This window comes from Lipophrys pholis (assembly GCF_963383615.2).
Source record: "Lipophrys pholis genome assembly, chromosome: 11".
Taxonomy (NCBI): domain Eukaryota; kingdom Metazoa; phylum Chordata; class Actinopteri; order Blenniiformes; family Blenniidae; genus Lipophrys; species Lipophrys pholis.
The window spans coordinates 3037342-3051834 of record NC_137631.1 but is presented as its reverse complement, the minus strand read 5'-3'; the positions used below and the strand labels follow the sequence as shown (position 1 = coordinate 3051834).

Below are 14493 nucleotides of genomic sequence, written 5' to 3'. Positions count from 1 at the left end.
CAACACAGCAACATGGATGTTAGCAAAGCAACGTAGCAACGCAGCAACGTGGATGTTAGCAAAGCAACGCAGCAACGTGGATGTTAGCAACGCAACCCAGCAACATGGATGTTAGCAAAGCAACGCAGCAACGTGGATGTTAGCAAAGCAACGCAGCAACGTGGATGTTAGCAGAGCAACACAGCAACGTGGATGATAGCAGAGCAACACAGCAATGTGGATGTTAGCAAAGCAACACAGCAACGTGGATGTTAGCAAAGCAACGTAGCAACGCAGCAACGTGGATGTTAGCAAAGCAGTTGTACAGCGAGGCGGCCGCTCTGTCAGCAGACGTCACCGTTTTAAAACTCCAGCTCTCCGAGGAGAGCGGCACTGACATCAAAACAATGATCAGCAGCTCCTCCAGGCTGTCAGCAGGCGATTCACACCTCCATGAAGCTGCGTCCTACTCCGCGCTAAACTCCCTGAAAATAGTCCCAATCATTCATGTTGTGTTTGAGCTGGAAGCGCTGCTGTTTGTGCTGCGTTGCTAGATAATTTCTCCAGGAATTAATAAAGTGATTGTGAGGTTTTAAAGATAGAACTAGTTTATTATGAGATGATGACGTCACGTAGACCCCCACATTGTCCACATGGAACAAAAATACTTTGTACTGCTTCCTTTTCTATCCTGATACTAACCTCAAGTTGTCATTTGAGAGAATACATGTATACATCAGTACATTTCATACATTACTGTAGAGAGGAGTTTATTACTGCCTCATTTAAAGTCAACAATAATAATAATATTAAAGCAAACAGAGCTCTGCTATCAGAATCGTTTCGGCAGAGATACAAATTTAAGTATCGGGATCGGAAGTGAAAAAACATGGATCAGTTCATCCCTACTGCAGTGTAGATGAGCAAACTGTTCAAAATCCTTAATGTCCAGCTCTGCATTAGTATAGTGACCCAGCCTGGTTTAGGGCTTTGATCAGCACAATGGACAAGCGGTTGGCTTGTTGTGGTGAACGCTTACAAGACTGCAAGTCACAGTATTTAGTAAGTTTACTACTGTAATTGAAGTAGAAGATAAATAAACTTCATATTAATACATGCTTCATTTGACTTTATCTTAACATAAGCCTAGCCTATAAGAAAGAACAATTTATGTATAATAAATATGATATTGTTTATTATTATACAGATTGATTTATTACTTGTGTTTGTTGAAAAATACATGAGAAGAGCACCTTGAAAAAATAGGCGCATATTAAATCGCAATATTGAGGGAAAAAAACTCAATTAGATTATTTTCCAAAATCGTTCAGCCCTAGTCTTAAGTGACTTTACTGAATTAACTAACCTCTCTCTCTCTCCATTTTGCATCTCTGTCCTATCTTCTCCACCTCCAGCCACTCCACCCGTCAATCAGCACTTTCTGACAGACGGCTGTGACGTCAGCCCCGCTGCATTCAGCTCGGGGCTCAGGAAAGCTTCGCCCCAACATCCCCCGATCTCTTGTATTGTAGACGAGCTACTGCTCATGTCCAACTTTCAACCAGAGTCTGTGGACAAAGAGTTTTGCTCCCCTGGTGGAAACACGTCACCAGTCAGACAACACAGATGAACCAAACAACTTTACTCATCATTAACTGTAGAATTATTATCTTGCTCGTCTGAATGTATACATGCATACGGCTCAAAATACTAATTTATTATTTATTTATTTTCAATGTCTTATTGAAGGTGATGTGGTGGGGCGGTGCCCTAGCGCCCTCTATTGGCCAGCCGCCACTGGTTATGCCGACGGCAGGTGTGGCGTGGCCACTAAAGCTTGCAAGGCGGTGCGTAGCGTCTATCTACCACCGCCACCGCGCACGTTCCAGCTCGCTAATGAATTCAGCGGTCATTCTTTAACCGTGTTTAGCATGTAGCCTCACTACTGTGTGAGTCCTGAAAGTCCTTAGCATGTAGCATGTTTTTTAATTGTTATGATTTAACTTTTATTTTAACAGAAAAATCTTATCTGGATCTAAGTTGGTTGATGCATTTTGCAACAACAGACATCAAACTGTCAAGCTTCTGGCATTTGCTGCAACCAGTAACTGTCGCCTCACTTTATTGTGCTCGATCATGACATTTGTAGACGGGAGAAAGTTCCCCCACTCCCCTTGCGGGCCGCACTCATATTATACTCTCATATCGAGGTGGGGGCCACAAAATATCGACCCGAGAGCCGCAATTGGCCCGCGGGCCGCGAGTTTGAGACCCCTGGTTTAGGGTATGGGTGTAAGTGACATTTTCACAAGTCACATGCACAATGGCCATGAATCTTAAAATGATTCGCCATGTCTGACATGTGGACATTTTCACTAAAGTTGAGCACGTTTAGGCCGTCAGAAATGTGACTACAAGTGCTTCCAGATGGTTAGAAGGTAGAACAGCTTCTCTACGGGAGGCAACTTTTGAAAAAAGTTCATTTCCTGAAGCGTAGTTTTCCTCTTGGGGAAATTCTTTCTGCATTTAACCCTTTTAATTCATAGTTAAGTACAGAAAGGTGAAATAAGCAGATAAGAGAGACCGAGTCCACTTGAAGTCATTGTCAGGTGTTCACAAAAGTGATCAGGCGAGCGTGAACATCACCAGATCTGCCCGTGTTGAAATGTGTAACCAGGGAAGCTGATCAGCACCTGGTCAGATCGACCAAACTGAGGCCAACAATGTTTTCCAGGGAATTTGGTAAACGTCTGTCGTGTTTTGGATGCGTTTGCACGACAACGGTGCTCAGAGCCACTGAACACATAACTTTTTGAAAACTGCTTCCAAGGTGGAAATGTTGAGAGTTGGATAAGTTTTAAACTTGAGTCATTTGCAATAACAATCCCACTTTGTCGTCTGTCCATTCAGATGTCCGTGTATTCACTGTTCTAGCATATTGTTCCCTGCACACGTGCGTGTGGTTTCCACTCCAAAAGCAAACAAGCGCTTTCAGCATTTCTGCCGTTTCCATTCAAAGTTTACACAGAAATTGCAGAAACGTGTTTTCCTGTTTCCTGTTCACACTGTAAACAAACAGTGAATGCAAAACTTCACTGAAATGAAAACACGGAAACGGTGCGTTTTTACTTGAAACGTTGTCGTGCAAACTGGGCCTGAGTGGGCTTGAGTGTAGATTATAAACCCTGTTTGTTCTGATCGCTGCGGACGGAAGAATCTTTTCAGGACACGTCACACTCATAAATCATCTCACACTGTGTTCAGGCAGGTTCAAACATCTGATGCAGATCTGCAGCGCACGGCGATCACAGAGAATTAAAACAAAGAAAAGAACGTTTGTACAATTACACAGAAATACTTCTTCATGAGTCTTTCTAATCTGCATATATCTCACGTTGCATTTAATAGATGTTAGAATAATATATTTAAAAAAAATTCAACTCTGATTGTTAAATATAAAAGGAAAGACATCAACAACATAACATATTTCATCTGGTTTTCACATTTCTATTGTTGCAACGATACTCTATATTCTGTGTGTTTAAAGCTAAATTTGTATATTCAGGTCAATTTAATGCTGAACAAAAATCCTCCAGATTTGGAAAAGCTACTTAACACTCAGGCTGTATTTCTTCTCACTTACAGGGGAAATACAGTTTTTAATAATGCTAAAGCAAAAGTACTCAAAACTACTGAAAATATTATTTCCTTTTTTCAACCTACATTTAATTGAGCTGTCAATAGCAGACATGGAGTCACTTTATTACCTAAGGTGCATTCTAGAGGGTTGACTCAGAGTTTCCATCTTTGGCAGTTATAACATCTGAACATGCTTGTAGCTTTCTTTCTACAATGGAAATAAATATACTTCGGAAAGTTCTTCCAGCTCTGTTGCAGAAATTTATATAAATTTTTGGCACTTATGCTTTCGCTCTTCTGTTCAGTTCATTCCAGACTGGCTCATTTAAGTTGAGATATATATATATATATATATATATATATATATATATATATCTCGAAGTCTCATGTTGACGCCATCAAGCTTGTAGAAAAGCCCAATAACAAGCCTTCTATTGCAATCAGGTGTGCTGGAACTGGAAGAGACCTAAAATATGCAGGACGGCGTCCTTCGAGTACTGGAGTGTGATAGGCGGGATCTGGGCCCATCCCGGGGGTGTTGCATCCTGCTGCAGAATGCTGTGGAAGCTGCTCTGTTCAAGTCACCAAGCCTGGATCCAGAAAAACAACCCCAGACTTTCACACTCCTTCGTGGATGTTGGACAGTTGATGTGACACACTGTGGAACCGTCCTTCTGAATCAACGGTGTACAAAGACCGTGTGTGATGAACCAGTGATTTTGAATGTTGACTCATCAGTCTATAGTACCTTCTTTCAGTCTTCAGTAGTCCAACGGCAGTGTTTCCTCGCCCAGGCAAGCCTCTGACGTCTTAGCAATGGCTGTCTTCCTGTCAAACCTTCGTCCCACGTCGTCTTCACAGTTGAAACTGAGACTTTCTTACTCCGACCGCCGTTTAGCTGTGCTTGAAGCTGTTGTCCTGTGTCCTGTCACGCAAGCTGCTCGCTCTCAGAAACTGGTCTTCTGATTGGGCTGTGGCTTTGGATCAGTCAGAACTCTTCCTGTCAGAGTTTCAGTCTGTGAGAGTCCGCCTAATTAGCTCACATTTATGAGGTTGAATTTATAAAACGAATGTGGAGTACCTGCACCCAGAGTGTGACTGCTGTAGACATATTTCACTTCATTGTTTCAACATTTAATCAAATCTAGAGACAATAGGACCGAGGCTGGAAAACTCAAATCAAGAAGCATGACTAAAAACACAAAAGTCAACCAACTGAAACACTGTTGACACACATTATCAAAGAAAAGAAAAAAAACAGTTGTGTTCAGCTAAAATTGGTTCCAAAAAGAGAAAAGGACACTATGATCTGTAAGAAATAATCCCAAAGCACAAAATCATCACAATTGGGGTCTTCTCACTGTAAATACTTCCCACTGATTCCTCTGTATGAAAGATTTAACATCTTCATTATCTTTGAAGACTTTAACAGAGTAAGTTTTTATGAGTTTTCTTTTCTGTGCAGAAAAATCTGTCGGAACTGTAAATGTGGGCTGACGGAGCACGATGTGTCGATGGACTCTGAGGACAACAAGAAGGTGGGCAAACTGTTCCAAGACACCAAGTACACTGGCCTCATCGCCAAGCTGAAGACGGACGGGATCCCCAGGTACCAGGCCAAGATGGTGACCATCAGTCTGCCCAGTGTGTCCTCCAGGGCGTGCAGTGTCCTGCCCGCCAATGCCTCCAGCGTCCTGCCTGCAGCTGCGTCCAGTGCCCTGTCTGCCGTTGACCCTGCAGGCTCCACGCAGCCAGCCGGGGCCTCTGGGACCTCGGCCTCCTCTGGGGGCTCGGCCTCCTCTGGGGCCGGCGCTCCGGTCAAGGCCGACAAAGTGGCGCTGGCAATGGGCGTCACTTCAGCCGACACAGAACCAGTTCACAAAGACGTTCCCATGAAGTCGGTCACCTTAGAGTGGGTCCCACCAGTGGAGAGGAAACTGGTAAGAGCCAGAACCTGTGAGGAAAGAGTTTTTACAGCTTAAAATTCAAGATGACTGAGTGTGTTCTGCCTTGTGGAGTCAAATTGTTGCATTTGAATTAGAAATACTTTTTAAAGCATAAAGTTACAGACGGTTCACCAGCAGTGAAACACTGAATCTGGCTTTGGAGCAGTGCTCTCCTCACAATTACAGCTCTTATGATCTATAATAATTGATTATAATGAGGTTCCAACCCTGAACGCTCACTCTGTCACATCATGGGTATTACAGGTCTTTGCGGTGTTTCTAATGCCAGTGTGTAAAAAGATTTATGAGGGAAAGAAAGAGTGGTCTCTTTTTACTAAATGTATCTGGACTAAAAAAATTTGTTTAACCTTCAAAATAGAAGAAACGGCTCATAAGATGTATATGGTATATTGTTTATAGTCCATAAAACAGTCTGCGGACTACCCTTTACAATAGTGGACATTTTCTGTTTCTATCTTTGACTTTTTCCAGTGGTTTCAGCTGTTTTTAGACATTTTGGTGAAATTAACTGTTTTATTTTCTTGTTTCATTGTTTTCATTTTTTTAGCATTCTTCATCCATTTAGGCAATTTTACTCCTATTTAGTCATTTCCAGTGGTTCTATCAGTTTTTGATTTTCATTACAGTCTTCTATAGTGTCTGCGTACATCAGCGGGGATCCAGGTAAAGCAGAAGGTTGTTAGTCAAAGTAAATGAGTAAAATTCTGTATTCTCCTCTCAGACATTTCTTTATTTGGATTTAATCCCGTTATCGATATAGGCTGTAGAGCAGGGGTGTCCAAACTTGGTCCTGGAGGGCCGGCGTCTTGCAGAGTTTAGCTCCTCCCAGTTACAGCACACCTGACTGCAGTGAAGGGCTTGTTATTGGGCTTTTTCACAACCTTGGTGATGACATCATCAGATTCAGGTTATGCTGACGCAAAGAGAGAACTACAACATGCAGGACACCGGCCCTCCAGGACCGAGTTTGGACAACCCTGCTGTAGAGTGATTGTAGAGGAGCTGTAGAGTCACATATGGCTGCAGGTTACAGGGCATTGCATGAATATCACTGATCAGACACAAAGTTGTTAAAGACCAAACCTAAATTATAATTTGTTTTTTTAAAAAACAATAAAAAAAGAATTAGGTTGCCTTTTGCTTATTAAACATGCAGCAGCTCCTGCCACCTCCTTCATGTGCTGTTGTGTTTAGTCTTGTACTCTATCTGTCTCTTCCTCCCTGTCAGTCTCTGTCCTTCACCGTCTCTCTGCTTCCCCTCTGAGCTCATATTGTGTCTGATGTGCTCCTCTGGCTTCCAGGCGGCTCTTTACATCGAGCTGCTCCCTCCAGAGAGGCGTCCCGTGGCCGGCACAGAGGGAGCTGCTTACCGACGCCAGCAGATGGCCCGCCAGCTGCCTGAGCACGACCAAGACCCGTCCATGTGCCACGAGTTGAGCCCCACCGAAGTCAAGAAAATGCAGCAGTTCGTCCGCAAGTACAAGGACGAGGCCCTGGGAGTGGGAGATGTTATGCTGCCTGAAGACATGGCCCTGGTTTTGGCAGGCAGGCAGACTATAGGAGGGGTTGGAGGGGCAGGAGGAGCAGGAGGGGTTGGAGGTTATAGAGCAGGGCTTGAAGCTGGGCCAGGGGCTGCAGGGCCTATTGCCGGGGCTGAAATCGGCAGAGGGGTTGGTCCTGCAGCAGGAGCGGGTGCTTGGGCAGGAGGTCCTGGAACAGGAATTGGTGGAGCAGGGGGAGTTGGATCAGGGGGTGCTTGGACAGGGGGTCCTGGCGCAGAGGGAACTGGTGTAGGGGGAGTTGGAGCAGGAGGTGTAGGTGTAGGGGGTCCTGGAGCAGGAGGTGCCTGGGCAGGGGGAGTTGGAGCAGGAGGTGCTGGTGTAGGGGGTCCTGGAGGTGCAGGTGTAGGGGGTCCTGGAGCAGGAGGTGCCTGGGCAGGGGGAGTTGGAGCAGGAGGTGCTGGTGTAGGGGGTCCTGGAGGTGCAGGTGTAGGGGGTCCTGGAGCAGGAGGTGCCTGGGCAGGGGGAGTTGGAGCAGGAGGTGCTGGTGTAGGGGGTCCTGGAGCAGGAAGTGCTTGGGCAGGGGGAGTTGGAGCAGGAGGTGCTGGTGTAGGGGGTCCTGGAGCAGGAGGTGCTCGGGCAGGGGGTCCTGGAGCAGGAGGTGCTGGTGTAGGGGGTCCTGGAGCAGGAGGTGCTTGGGCAGGGGGTCCTGGAGCAGGAGGTGCTGGTGTAGGGGGTCCTGGAGCAGGAGGTGCTTGGGCAGGGGGTCCTGGAGCAGGAGGTGCTGGTGTAGGGGGTCCTGGAGCAGGAGGTGCTGGTGAAGGGGTTCCTGGAGCAGGAGGTGCTGGTGTAGGGGGTCCTGGAGCAGGAGGTGCTGGTGTAGGGGGTCCTGGAGCAGGAGGTGCTGGATCAGGAATTGCAGGTTTTCCCGGGGTGGGACAGCCTGGTTGGGGTCCAGCAGGAGAAGCTGTGGGAGCTGCAGCCGCTGCTGGAGCCATGGGAGTCCCTGGACTTTCTCTGCAAAACTTTGTAAGTTTGATTCGATCTCTTCTCAGTTTCATAAAAGTCTGAAACATGCTGACTCCATTAAATTTGCACCATAGAAACACTTTAATCTGAACATATTTGCAGCATCCGATTGAAAGTTCAGTGGGATCGGAGGAGGTGGTCTAGTCCGGGTTTTGCTCGATCAGAGACCATGAAAACAGTTTACTGGGTTATTTTCTATAGTCGGACCTTTGTGCGCACGTCTGTGTCAGTTCACCTAACAGAATAAGTAATCCCTGCTCGTCCCTTCTTGATTAGACAGGAGAACTTTTCTCTGATGTTGCAGTTTCAGAAATAATGAAACAGGGACCACATCTCTGGTGAATTCCATTTTTGATCCTGGTAAATCTGGTTTTATTATCCTGTGCGCACGTCCCAAACCCCGAGCGTCACAGTGCAAAGCATTATGGGATTGATCCACTGACATTAATCGGGTCACATCTCGGTACATATAAACAGGCACGATATTCCGATTCTTTTATTCACTGTTCATATAAACGGGCAAATCTGATCCTTTGATCAGGAATAATTTCATCTGACAAAGAAGTGACGGTGTAAACGCAGCTCGAGATCAGCAGGATCACTGACGATACAAATGTTTTTCTTTAAGAGAGGCTGGAGCTTGTGAGCGGAGGGTCATAGGTTCAACTCCAAAACACCTTACCACTGTAGGCCCCTGAGCAAAGCCTCGGCCCTCTGCTCCCAGAATGTGTCATTCAGATGCACTTTGAGTCAGATGGGGGGAATGCTGAGACTGCAGGTGTATCAGCAGTGATATCTGCCACTAGGTGGCGCCATCAGACCAGCAGTGAGGTTGCAGTCTGCCTGCGGGAAGACGGTTTGCTTCAGAATGACTCACAGCTGAAGTTTTTCCCATCCTCCCCATGTGCAGTTAGTTAATTCTTCCTGTGTGAATTCTTCTCATCCCTCCCTGCTCTCTCTTATTCATGGCGAGTACATCCACCTTTTAGTTTGTTTTTGCAGCTTCCGCCTCCCCCCCCCCCCCAAAAGCACGACTCGTACTTTTTATCTACTATAACAGTGAGATTAGCTGCTGCTGCTGCTACATTTTGCTCTGGTGAAGCATCTTTTCCTTCCAATCAGATGATTGATGCGCCTCATCTTTAGAAAGCTTAGGAAAAGCACTGTATGCACAAAATGAATTAAAGTTTTCAAACATAAGCACAGAGCGATTGGTAAGTCACGTTTCAGGCAGGAAGGTTCAAAGACTGATGTAGTGGTGCTGGAGAAGATGGAGTCAACCTTACAGAGAAAACCACTGACAATATCAACTTACAGACTTTATTAGGTAGAAATAGTGAATACAGGTTTTCAACATGTTTCCTCATGTGGGGATGGAAAATAAGTTGGTTTCACATGGACCTTGGAGTGTTAAAATCTCCTCATGAGGCCTGTTACCATTCAGCAAATCTCCAAATGAAGAAAGCGAAGAAAGCAATAGATTAACAATGGATTCCATGTATTAACCTGATAAGAAATACTGGGGGTGCATATCGATGATGCAATCAAAGCAGATGACTGTAAGGCTCATTTCCATGACCTATACTTGCCTCCCTGTCAGGCGTGCCATCACTGCCTGAACCCCATGCGCCAGGGCGAGCCGGCCGTGTACGCCGAGCGAGCCGGCTACGACAAGCTGTGGCACCCGGCCTGCTTCGTGTGCTGCACCTGCAACGAGCTGCTGGTGGACATGATCTACTTCTTCAAGAAGGGCAAGATGTATTGCGGACGCCACTACGGAGACAGCGAGAAGCCTCGGTGTGGAGGCTGTGACGAGGTGAGACAGGGGTGTGTGTGTGTGTGTGTGTGTGTGTGTGTGTGTGTGTGTGTGTGTGTGTGTGTGTGTGTGTGTGTGTGTGTGTGTGTGTGTGTGTGTGTGTGTGTGTGTGTGTGTGTGTGTGTGTGTGTGTGTGTGTGTGTGTGTGTGTGTGTGTGTGTGTGTGTGTGTGTGTGTGTGTGTGTGTGTGTGTGTGTGTGTCCCATGACCGGTCACATTCACACACGGAAAGTTTCCCGGGAACACTTGGAAGACCACAAACTGTCCCCCCCTGAACCAGTTACATTTTCTCGCTTCAGAACTTCATTAAAAACTGTGTGTAGAAACAAAAGTCTGTAAATGAGTAAAACCATCAATGAAATATAGAGCGGAGGTTTCTCATGAGAAGCTCTTCACTTTGTTTGGACTCTGTCCCAACCATAACAAGGCCTCGCTTACACGACAAGGTTTTAAGAACAATTAGTCAGTTTGCATGTAAAAGACAGAATCGCTGAAATCGATGTCGTTTTATTTATGCATTTAAAAATGATTGACGTAGAGACACCCTAAAGTCCAAGGGCAAGTGTCCCCTGAAGACAGGTTTTCTCTCTTCGGAGGGACACGTCACGAGGAGAAATTGTAGACCAGTTGATATTGAACGACCCAAACACAGAATACGTCATGGAAGAGTCAGACTTATTTAAAAGCACATAACTGAACCAATACAGAGATTTATACAAAAATCTCATTTGACTTCCGGGGCCACATAAAGTCCAGTTTGGTCTTCAGTGGGCTGGACTGGTAAAATATTGCTATAATAACGTTTAAATTCACACTTTGTTTTAATTTGCTGTGGCCACCGTGTCCATGATAAAAGATCAAACAATTATTACTGAAAACGACCACAATTTCAACATAGTCAGTTTTAATGAAGCATTGTGGTGCAAAATACAGTGAAATGTCAAAAAAACCAAAACCTGCTGTAAATCCTATACAACCACCTTGCTTGGTGGTTTGCGGGGCTGGATTGGAGCCCATTGGGTTCCGGGTTTGGCTCCCTTCTTGTAAAGTGAAAGTTCACTTGCTTCACTGCGGGGGAGGCAGCGATTCATCTCATCTCATAATGAATCTGTGGACACGATCACAACAAGCCAATAGTCCAATAATCCGGTCCAGCACGAGTATTTTAGTCCTTTTAGTGTCGCTCAGCTTGAAATTTGCCGGGAAAACCTGTCGGTTGTCCTCATTAAGATGTGTTAACTGTTAAATATGTGTCTGTACACAGGATTCACCCGCTCAGTACAGGGATATAGGAAACATATGAAACGTTAGAAGCTCCGTCAGCCTCATTTTTAAGCTGTTCTGCGTCTCCGGGTTCATTTGATTTTGGTGGGAAATCCCAAATATGACCCCTTTGGTCGTCATGGTGGCAGAACTCTCATCTGAAGCTTTCATGCGATTGCAGCCCTCCGTGTCCCGGTCTGCAGGAGCTTCTAGTCACTCGGTCTGCTCTGTCTGTCCACAGCTGATCTTCAGTAATGAGTACACACAGGCTGAAGGCCAGAACTGGCACCTCAAGCACTTCTGCTGCTTCGACTGCGACTGCATCCTGGCCGGAGAGACGTACGTCATGGAGAACGACAAGCCTGTGTGCCAGCCCTGCTACATGAGGAACCATGCTGTGGTGAGGGCCGTCTGCACTGACGAGACGAAAACATGTCATCTACCTTGAACGTTCTCATCGTCTGTATGATGGAGCAACGTGAACAACCTGCTCAGCCTCTGTTAAAGACAGTGAGAATGTTCCCAGACCGCAGAATTCAAATCCTCCAGTCTGGTTCTGCAGAGGTTCTGCCTCTGGTTTGGGTCTAGAGCAGCTCGGTGTGAAAGCAGACGTTCTAGGAATGTCCCAGAGGACAGAGAAATCTGGACTTCTTTCATCTCCAGGCTGATCTGGTGACTTCATGTGGACTCAGGGCGGAGGAAGAAGGATTCATATAATCGGCCCTGTACTGAACGTCAGTAAATATGTGTTTGAGTCAGTCGCACGTCAGGTGTAGAATTTCTCGATTACGTCCCAGAAGTACATCAAGGATGAAACCAAACACAAAGACGACAAAGCAATATTTCTCTCTGTGTTTTTAAATCCCTACACCTCTACATGTAGATAACGTGGATCAAAATGTACTTTGGTTTGTTAAAAGGGTAAAAGATGGACGGATGTGACAGGTTGGATATCATCAGATTCTCTCTGATGTCAAGCTGTAACCTCCTGCTCATCTCTGCAGGTCAAAGGTCATCAGACAGTGCAACAGGATCACACACAGAGCGGCAACAGCCTGATAGAAGAAAATGATTGTAGATGAACTGAGGCCACTCGAAGCCAAGAATGTGAAGCAGCCAGCTCGTGTTTACATGATTGATCCCACCGAGTCCCTGCAGAGCTTCTGGTTTTATTAAAACTCATACATGTCTTTGAATGTAAACCTCTTCCTCAGCATGTAAACGCTTCTCTCACAGCATTGGTTCAGAACAGTGACCTGACTCTATGCCGTGCGTCAGTTTGGCCTAAAGGTGAAAACCTTCTTCGAGTTAGATGAACCGGTGGTGTTTCTGGACACGCTGTGGCTGCCGGGCAGCCGGACTGAAGACCACCGCTCCACCTCAATGTGTGTTTGTGTTTCAGAAATGCTCGTCCTGCCAGGCTGCGGTGGAGCCGGAGGCTCAGAGGGTGTCCTACGGCGATCATCACTGGCACGCCGAGCCGCAGTGCTTCAAGTGCGCCGGGTGCTCCAAGTGTCTGATGGGCCAGCGCTTCATGGCCGTGCAGAGCTCCCTCTTCTGCTCTGTGGAGTGCAAAAAGAAAACCATGACTTAAAGGGTCAGTCCAGTTTAAGACCAAAAAAGAAACCCCAACCCGAGAGCAGAGCTAAAAGTGGCTGCTGCACCGTGATCCTGTGGAAAGAAGTGCCTGATGTGCATTAAGGTTAACACAGACCTTCAGTAACTCCAAGAAAACCTGCCTTGCACTGCTTTTGTGCTCAGACAAGGTTAAGGAGCTTTTTATTTAATTTCTTGTTCAAATCTTGGTTTCATTCGACAGTATTTTCCCGCTTTCTTTTAAAAAGGAAAGAAAATAGTGACGTGTCCTCTCAGGTTTAGGCGAACTGGAGTTTTGTTTTTTTTTACCCATAAAAATTCAAAAGATGGATTTACAGTCTGAGCGGATAGTAAAAGTGGTTCTGACTGAATGTGGTTCCTCCTCGTGTCATCGACGGTCCCAAACATGAACAAACACTGTAAAGCCAAGCTGAAATCTGATTGGACCTGGGAGCTTGCTGGTGTTTTTAAGCCTCACACTCTGAATGCTTTCTGTTCGCCGACCTTCCAGGGTGCCCTTCATTTCAACATGCATGTTTGTGATTTGACACCAGCTTCATCAGATTCGCCAATTGTGCCTGGAGATGAGGATGAGGATGAGGATGCTACTGAAACAAGTGTTTACTGTCATTATTTACCACTTTGAATCTGAGCAGCACTGTACCGATGATTCCTGTGTGAGTTCCAGGGACCACACCTTTACTGCTGCACACTCAAAACTACTGTCTCTGTTTTTCTTTTCATGCAATAAATTGCACTTTAAATACTTTTTTGCTTTAGTTTTATTACTAACAAATCTAAAACACACACAGACCTTCATTTCTTTCCATTTCGTAGAAGCTCCAGAGCTCCTCCGTTGTGGCTCCATGAAACTTTGACTTCAGTTGAGAAACATTAAGTTTCCAAAGTCATCTCTTATTTACCGATGACGTGCTGTTTTACCTGCATCGTTAAGAAGTGCACCTAAACTACTGGAACGGTAAGATTGAAGATATCGCAGTGGAAAGTGCTGGTTAGAAGCTCAAAAGGTTAAAAGGATCAAAACAACTGCATGAAAAAAGGTCAAATAGACCAAGTTGCTAAAAACGCAAAGAGCAATTATAAGCTGAAACTATTTAGAATGTAAAAAAGACTAAATGTATTTTACACTTTCTGTGGGAACAGTTAAAGTCTTAAAGGGACATGTCACGCTAAATTCATTTTCTAATGGTTTTCCTGCAGTAATGTTCGTCCCCATACCTGGAACGACGCTCCGGAAGTGAAGAAAGTCTGTCCTCTCTTTCTCTCTGGCTCGTTTCATTTTTTCTAAACTGTGTTCCAATGAGCAAATCAGAAAACCAACCCTCTATAGCGTCACAAGAGTATTTTAAACAACCCCAATCCAGGTAGCCCCTCCCTTTGACCCGCCCACAGCCAGGCCGCTCAGCTCGCTCCCGCTGCAGGTAAACAAACATGGCGACAACAAAACACACCAGATGTACGGTTATTAATTGTATCAACAAGCAGAGGAGTTGATTTTTCCTGCCTTCGTCTGAGCCGGTGAGGACCCAGTGGATTAATTCTATTTTTAATGGGAATCTACCGACAAGACTTCCTGAAGTTTTGAATGTGGCCCCCAGCACTTCACGGAGGACAGTTTTTATAAAGTCGGCCAGAACACCCTGGATTCGCTGCAAAACATCTAATAAAGCAAATGTGGGAACTG

The 14493-nt window shown here is 45.6% G+C and overlaps 1 protein-coding gene across 1 annotated transcript in view; it reads left to right on the top strand.

Moving 5' to 3' along the window:
- tes (testis derived transcript (3 LIM domains)) overlaps positions 1 to 14493 on the top strand; it is a 19934-nt gene extending 5441 nt beyond the window's left edge. Inside the window, exons 3-7 of the mRNA XM_080475294.1 lie at positions 5084 to 5558; positions 6887 to 8113; positions 9714 to 9929; positions 11434 to 11592; positions 12595 to 14493. Coding sequence (XP_080331420.1) covers positions 5084 to 5558; positions 6887 to 8113; positions 9714 to 9929; positions 11434 to 11592; positions 12595 to 12786 — 2269 coding nt within the window. The 3' untranslated portion in view covers positions 12787 to 14493. The remainder of the gene's footprint in view (positions 1 to 5083; positions 5559 to 6886; positions 8114 to 9713; positions 9930 to 11433; positions 11593 to 12594) is intronic.